Raw genomic sequence first — 8501 nt, 5'->3', positions numbered from 1 at the left:
GGGATCTTCCGGACTCAGGGATCAAAACTGGACCTTATCTTTTCTGCATTGGCAAGTGGATGCTTTACCACTAGCACCACCTGGGAAACCCTAAAGCACTAGATAATCAATCACAGTTTGTCCTTTTCTTATCATATTTTGATGACTATAATCCTCTATGAGTAAATTTCAAATTCTAAACCTTAATTCAGTTATACCTCCTGCACATGAGTCTGTGCGTTGTACTTAGTCACTCAGTCACGTCCAATTCTTTGTGACTCCATGAACTGTATGTAGCCTGCCAGGCGCCTCTGTCCACAGGGATTCTCCAGGCAAGAACACTGGAGTGGGTTGCCATGCCCTCCTCCTGGGGATCTTCCCAACCCAGGGAATGAAGCCAATTCTCTCACATTATAGGAAGATTCTTTACCATTTAAGCATTAGAATTAAAATGTTAATTTCAGGGTTTCATATATCCATCTTTATCCTCAACTGTTTTAGAATAATCTGAAAGTTTTTCATCTAACAAAGGGAAGTTAAGGACTTTGCTTTTGCAGAAAGGGAAGATGCCAGGCAGACAATCAAAATGATCCTTTTGAAAACAAAAGAGATTCTTTTCTCTGTCTCTGCCTTCTCTATACCCTTAGGGAGTCTGTGTTGGTGAGTGTATGAATGTGTATGTGTGTGTGTGTGTGTGTGTGTGTGTGCTTTCTCTATATGTATATGTGTTAGGTTTTGGATTAAAAACCTATATATAAAAATGTTCTTTAAAGGAAAATCATAGATTAGTGCAACACTATAAAAACAGAAAGGAATAAAAGTAGAAAAATCCATTGGCATGTAAAAATTATGTTATATATTTTTAGAAATATTACTCTAAAAATATTAAAAAATTTTTAGAATTTTTTTTCTTTTTAAATATCTGGTTTCACTCACTCAACAGCTTTATTGATGGCTTTCATAAACTGTATTAGTATTATGAGAACTAATTTGTATATTTTCAAGGACCTTAAAAATTCCTTATTCGGGAAGGAAACCACACTAGAAATTTAACCCTAGAAGTCAGAGATACCCAGTGTTAGAATCAATGTGCTTAATTCTTATTAGAAGAATTAAAGAACTAAAGAGCCTCTTGATGAAAGTGAAAGAGGAGAGTGAAAGAGTTGGCTTAAAGCTCAACATTCAGAAAATGAAGATCATGGAATCTGGTCCCATCACTTCATGGGAAATAGATGGGGAAACAGTGGAAACAGTGGCTGACTTTATTTTGGGGGGGCTCCAAAATCACTGCAGATGGTGATTGCAGCCATGAAATTAAGACACTTACTCCTTGGAAGGAAAATTATGACTAACCTAGACAGCATATTAAAAAGCAGAGACATTACTTTGCCAACAAAGGTCTGTCTAGTCAAGGCTGTGGTTTTTCCAGTAGTCATGTATGGATGTGAGAGTTGGACTATAAAGAAAGCTGAGCACCAAAGAATTGATGCTTTTGAACTGTGGTGTTGGAGAAGACTCTTGAGAGTCCCTTGGACTGCAAGGAGATCCAACCAGTCCACCCTAAAGGAGATCAGTCCTGGGTGTTCATTGGAAGGACTGATGTTGAAACTGAAACTCCAATACTTTGGCCACCTGATGCAAAGATCTGACTCATTGGAAAAGACCCTGATGCTGGGAAAGATTGAGGGCAGGAGGAGAAGGGGACGACAGAGGATGAGACGGTTGGATGGCATCACCAACTCAATGGACATTAGTTTGGGTAAACTCTGGGAGTTGGTGATAGACAGGGAGGCCTGGCATGCTGCGGTTCATGGGGTCACAAAGAGTCAGACACAACTGAGCAACTGAACTGAACTAACTGCTACTGCTACTGCTAAGTCGCTTCAGTCGTGTCCGACTCTGTGCGACCCCATAGATGGCAGCTCACCAGGCTCCCCTGTCTCTGGGATTCTCTAGGCAAGAACACTGGAGTGGGTTGCCATTTCCTTCTCCAATGCATGAAAGTGAAAAGTGAAAGTGAAATTGCTCAGTCATGTCCGACCCTCAGCGACCCCATGGACCACATCCTTCCAGGCTCCTCCGTCCATGGGATTTTCCAGGCAAGAGTACTGGAGTGGGGTGCCATTGCCTTCTCCAAACTGAACTAAACTGAATTCTTATTCTGGGCTTCCCAGGTGGCTCAGTGGTTAAGAATTTGTCTGCCAATGTGGGCAATGCAGGTTGAACCCCTGTGTCTGCATGATCCCCTAGACAAGTAAATGGCAGCCCACTGCAGTGTTCTTGCCTGGGAAATCCCACAGACAGAGAAGCCTGGTGGGCTCTAGTCCATAGGGTCACAAAGGCATTGGACATGACTTAGCAACTTAAACAACTCTTTTTCCAGTGTTCCTTCAGAAGACTGAGAATTAATGCATGTAATACATGTGATATATATGGGAAATAGTTAAGTTATAGGATGCATGAAATGGACAATAAATACAGTGGAAATTATCATGAGTTTCAAATCTATGGAGGGTTTTATTATGTACAAGAGAGGCCTTGATGTGTTCTGAAGGATTTGGTTATACGACAAAGGAATTTGTGTAGCTAAAAAGGAGAAAACAAGCAAGGGTGGGGAAAAATGCATGAAGAATGTAGAAAGCCATGAAGTTGTTTCTGCTGAAAGAGAAGTTGAATTTTTTCAATACTAGAAAATACTATTGGATTGGTTGGTGAAGGGGTGACTGCGAAGACCTAAGAACATTTGGGGATTCATAATATAGTTAAAAATTTATATGTTTTTAAGAAAACAATGATATGATGAAAACAGAATTTTTATGGGAAATGTTAAAATCCTAAAAACAAACTGTGTTTGTGGAGTGATTACATATGCATCATCTATTGATGTAAAATCAAATTCTGTATAGCTGCAAAAAGTTCAGAATTTTTATGTACTCATATGAACATGTCTTTAATTTATAAGTGAAAAACCCAAGGGGAATAACTATGCATATAGCATGAAGACTGTTGTCTTATAACTATAAACCTACACTAATATACACAACACACAAACAAACACCATACTAGTATGTTATTATTTTTCTTGAAAGCTATCTGGGATACAAATGGCTTGCAGTTAGTGATCCTGTTATGTGTGACATGTTCTTTTTTTCCCCATGAGGGGACGACAGAGGATGAGATGGCTGGATGGCATCACTGACTTGATGGACATGAGTCTGGGTGAACTCCAGGAATTGGTGATGGACAGGGAGGCCTGGCGTGCTGCGATTCATGGGGTCGCAAAGAGTCGGACACGACTGAGCAACTGAACTGAACTGAACTGAAAAGCTACTTTTACTTTTTAAAAAGTAATCTAAAGAAAGACTATATTTTTAACAAATATTTTAAAATGGTGATTGTTTATGTTTTAAATGCTTCAACATTCAATTTGACATATGATTAAAGTCTCCAATTTTCCAATTCTATTGACTTTGCTCTAAAACTAATTTTAACCTAGATCCTGAATATATACTGTATAACTCATTTATTCAACCATTCATTCAACAGATATTTGAGTGTCATGCACAGATGCTAAAATGTGTATAAATTACTTTATATGTTTCTTGAGAACTGTCCTATTCTCTTTAAATAAAGTTTCAAAAATTAGATTTTAAAAAGGATCACTATAAGAGATCCTTAAAATACTAGACTGTAGCTGAAAGGAGCTATAAACTTTCTAGACATGGAAATGAATAACTTTACGTACTTGATGTAATTTAGTACTTTAAGTCAATTCATGTTTCTCAGAGTAGGAAATTGGCCAAAAGATATGTTTATATAGGGAAAAATACAGCCTCATTTCGAAAATGTATTAATACTATGAAGTTGTCTTGAAGAAACAGAATATACATCATTATGATGCTTATTCTTTCTGTTTTTGATGATTGGGAAAGTAAATTGTAGGAAATTGATGGGATTGAGGCTAGAAGATGCACGGATACCACTGGGATTCACAGAAGGCACCTTCACATGAAGATATTTTCTCCCTGTCTGCTGGGTATAATTGGGGCAAAAAGAAGACTATATTTTATTTACTGAAGGAGATTTATAAAAACAGGTAATTTGGAAATCACTCATGACTATGCTAAAGCGTAGTGGATCACAAAAAAACTTGAAAATTATTAAGGAGATGGGAATACCAGGCCACCTTACCCACTTTCTGAGAAATCAGTATGCAGATCAAGAAGCAACAGTTAGAACTGGACATGGAACAATGGACTGGTTCCAAATTGGGAAAGGAGTACCTTATATGCAAAGTATATTATGAGAAACACTGGGCTGGATGAAGCACAAGCTGGAATCAAGATTGCCAGGAGAAATATCAATAACCTGAGATATGCAGATAACATCACCCTTATGGCAGAAAGTGAAGAGGAACTAAAGAGTCTCTTTATGATGATGAAAGAGGAGGATGAAAAGCTGGCTTAAAACTCAACATTCAAAAACCTAAGATCATGGCATCCAGTCCCATAACTTCATGGCAAATAGATGGGGAAACAATGGAAACAGTGAGAGATTTTATTTTCTTGGGCTCCAAAATCACTGTAGATGGTGACTGCAGGCATGAAATTAAAAGATGCTTGCTCCTTGGAAGGAAAGCTATGGCCTACCTAGACAGCATTATTAAAAAGCAGAGACATTACTTTGCCAATCAAGGTCTGTCTAGTCAAAGCTACGGTTTTTCCAGTAGTCATGTATGGATGTGAGAGTTGGACCATAAAGAAGGCTGAGCACTGAATAATTGATGCTTTTGAACTGTGGTGTTGGAGAAGACTCTTAAGAGTCCTTTGGGCTGCAAGGAGATCCAACCAGTCCATCCTAAAGGAAATCAGTCGCGAATATTCATTGGAAGGACTGATGCTGAAGCTGAAACTCCACTACTTTGGCCACCTGATGTGAAGAACTGACTCACTGGAAAAGACCCTGATGCAGGGCAAGATTGAAGGCAGGAGGAGAAGGGGATGACAGAGGATGAGATGGTTGGATGTCATCACCAACTCAATGGACATGAGTTTGAGTAAGCTCCGGGAATTGGTGATGGACGTGGATCCTGGTGTGCTGCAGTCCATGATATTGCAGAGTTGGACATGGCTGAGTGACTGAACTGAACTGAATGATGAAAGCAATTTTTTAAAAGTAAAGCTAGTCAAATCAGTTTTGCAATAAACATGGGCTTAATTAGGTGATTCTACTGCAAAATTTGTATAAGCTAGTTGCCTCAAACTTTCTCAGTTATTTTGAAGCCTGTTACAGATACACCTACACGAACCAACCAGTGGTCCTCTATACAGCAACAAGCAAACAAAAAACAAATGAATGAATACAAACTAAAAATGAAATAAAATCAGTTACATTTGGCTGTGGATTTTTTTTACCTTTTGTACTTTTTGTCCAGAATTCTAGAATAGCCATTTGATGTGAATACAGTTACATTTTGAGTGAATAAGTTGTATTTTTATATACTTTTAAAAAGTGTGTAGTGGCCATGACTAGTTAAGCTGTGAGACATTGCTGCACTGAAGCAGGCAATGGAGCATGGAAAAATAAAGGTAGATTTCTCAGGAACTAAAGGCACATATTTAAACCTTAATTTATGTTTTAATTCATAGTACTTTACCAAAACCTATTTCAAAATATAGTTCTTGAGAATCATGGATATATTTTCTACATTTCTAATTTCCAGATTAAAAATTTCAATATTACTCTGTCAATATAGAGCCCACCATAATTATCTAATGTATGGAGATCTTTATAGCACGAAGAGGCTTTTGATGTCTTGTAGTCCAATTTTTTTATTTTATAGAGAAGGGAACTGGTGTATCAAAAGGGAAATGGTGTATCCTATGTTGCTCAATGAATAGCTCAGGTAGTTGTTGTATTGAAGCCCTCCAATTCCAAGTTCACAGCCTATAAAACTGTGGTTTCATAAACTTGTTTTTTTTTTATAAATTTATTTATTTTAATTTAAGGTTAATTACTTTACGATATTGTATTGGTGTTGCCATACATCAACATGAATCTGCCACGGGTATACACGTGTTCCCCATCCTGAAACCCCCACCCCCCTCCCTCCCCATACCATCCCTCTGGGTCATCCCAGTGCACCAGCCCCAAGCATCCTGTATCATGCATCAAACCTGGACTGGCGATTTGTTTCATATATGATATTATACATGTTTCAATGCCATTCTCCCAAATCATCCCCCTCTCTCCCTCTCCCACAGAGTCCAAAAGACTGTTCTATACATCTGGGTCTCTTTTGCTGTCTCGCATACATAAACTGTTTTTATTTTTGTTTTTCAGAAATGTGTATTCTGAATTCTACTATTATTTGGATACTTCTCTGGACCATTTAGTAAATCACTGACCAACAAAAATTCCCAAAAGTGAGAGGTGCTTATAAATTCATTACCTTGTCTAAATAGCGAAGCTGGACATCAGCATGAACCACCTTTAAGTAAACACAATTTTCATACTCCTTATTCTTACTCATTTTGATTATTACTGGATTAAGTAGACAACCAGACAAGTGGATGACATGGAAAAGACAAACCAATCAGTGGTATCTGAGTTCATTTTGCTGGGACTTTCCAAATCTCAGAATCTTCAGATTTTATTCTTTCTGGGATTCTCTGTGGTTTATGGAGGGATTGTGTTGGGAAACCTCCTGATCTTAGTCACTGTGATTTTTGACTCATGCCTTCACACACCAATGTATTTTCTGCTTATCAATCTCTCCTGTATTGATATGATCCTGGCTTCTTTTGCTACCCCTAAGATGATCGCAGATTTCCTCCGAGACAGGAAGACCATCTCCTGGTGGGGATGTTATTCTCAGATGTTCTTCATGCACCTCCTAGGTGGGAGTGAGATGATGTTGCTTGTAGCCATGGCAATAGACAGATATGTTGCCATATGCAAACCCCTCTATTACATGACCATCATGAGCCCACGAGTGCTCATTGGGCTACTGTTATCCTCCTATGCAGTTGGATTTGTGCACTCATCTAGTCAAATGGCTTTTATGTTGAATTTGCCCTTCTGTGGTCCCAATGTTGTGGATAGCTTTTTCTGTGACCTGCCCCTTGTGATCAAACTCGCCTGTGGGGACACCTATGTGCTCCAACTCCTGGTCGTTGCTGACAGTGGCCTCCTGTCCCTGGTCTGCTTCCTCCTCTTGCTTGTCTCCTACATGGTAATTATTTACTCTGTTAGGCACCACACTGCCAGTGGTTCCTCTAAGGCTTTCTCCACTCTCTCAGCACACATCACAGTAGTGACTCTGTTCTTTGCCCCTTGTGTCTTTATCTATGTATGGCCCTTCAACAGATACTCCATAGATAAAATTCTTTCTGTGTTTTATACGATTTTCACACCTCTCTTAAATCCTATTATTTATACATTAAGGAATCAAGAGGTAAAAGCAGCCATTAGGAAGATAAGGACTCAACATACAAATTCAAAGCACGCTTTGTAGATGACACTGCTGAAGAGGTGTTTGGACATTATTTAGGAATGTACTTTAAATGTGTTTCAAGTTCTATAAAACAGTATGTGTGATTGTTAAAAAGGAAGCCTCCCTATTGTCATCCTTAATGTTTAAATGCATAATATCTACAGTCTGGCAGGTGTGCATTTAAATCCCATCTTCACCAGTTTCTCTCATGGAAATTTGAACAAAATGAATAAATCTCTGCAACTTAGTTTCTTTATCTAGAAAAACTTCCTCGTATCTTTCTTTTACTATTTTAGCATGTCTTTAAACCTTGTAAAGTATATTATCATTGCTGCTGTTATAGCTGCTGTCATTACAATGGTAGTGTACATTTGGAATATGCCCACAGATGACACTTCACATAATTGTTTAGCTAAGGGCCTGGCTAACTACCTTGCTAGAGAGCTGCATTTTGTAGATAATCCCTAGTCAGTGTGTATTAATTTTTAATTAGCTACTTACCACAGTGCCTCCAGCCATTCTACATATATTTAGTGAGTCTGCAAAGTCCTGGAAGATATACCTAGGACTGTGAGGAGCATGGCCTAAGGATGGAGAGAGTGAACTAAATTTGCAGTTGTGTTGTGGCATGAAAGCACCATATTAAAGGATGAACAGGGTGCTGTAGAAATGCAGAGGAGTGACATCTAAATCAGAGCAGGTGCAAGAAAGGCTTCCAGGAGAAGGAAATAATTCGAGTAACCATTGGTTGGATAGAGAAGAAAGACATCCTGACAAAGGGAGCTGTATAGGAGCACACATGGAAGCAAGAAATATGACACCTTGGAGGAAGCACACATAATTTTATTCACCTGGGACATGGAGTTTGATAGCAAGAGCTGAGGTGAGAGTTAGGTCAAATGCAGTCTTAAAGAAGACCTAAGGGCACTACTTGGCCTTCAAAACTATATGATATGGAAATTACAACAGAAGGAAAAAGAAAGCATAGACTCTCCTGCCCCAAATAATACATTGTACTGTTCTTATT

General features: G+C 38.6%; 1 protein-coding gene across 1 annotated transcript; it reads left to right on the top strand.

Moving 5' to 3' along the window:
• The first annotated feature begins 6553 nt into the window (after positions 1 to 6553).
• Positions 6554 to 7495, top strand: OR4K13 (olfactory receptor family 4 subfamily K member 13). Its single transcript, XM_019967787.2, has one exon. The coding sequence runs from the start codon at positions 6557 to 6559 to the stop codon at positions 7493 to 7495; it is 939 nt and encodes a 312-aa protein (XP_019823346.2). The 5' UTR covers positions 6554 to 6556.
• Positions 7496 to 8501: the final 1006 nt, after the last annotated feature.

This window comes from Bos indicus, chromosome 10, assembly GCF_029378745.1.
Source record: "Bos indicus isolate NIAB-ARS_2022 breed Sahiwal x Tharparkar chromosome 10, NIAB-ARS_B.indTharparkar_mat_pri_1.0, whole genome shotgun sequence".
Lineage (NCBI taxonomy): Eukaryota > Metazoa > Chordata > Mammalia > Artiodactyla > Bovidae > Bos > Bos indicus.
Note: the sequence above shows the minus strand (reverse complement) of the source record. Positions and strands in the feature narration are given on the sequence as shown.

Bases quoted from the DNA above. Each gene is read 5' to 3' on its own strand.
- OR4K13 (XM_019967787.2), top strand. From the start codon at position 6,557: ATGGAAAAGACAAACCAATCAGTGGTATCTGAGTTCATTTTGCTGGGA.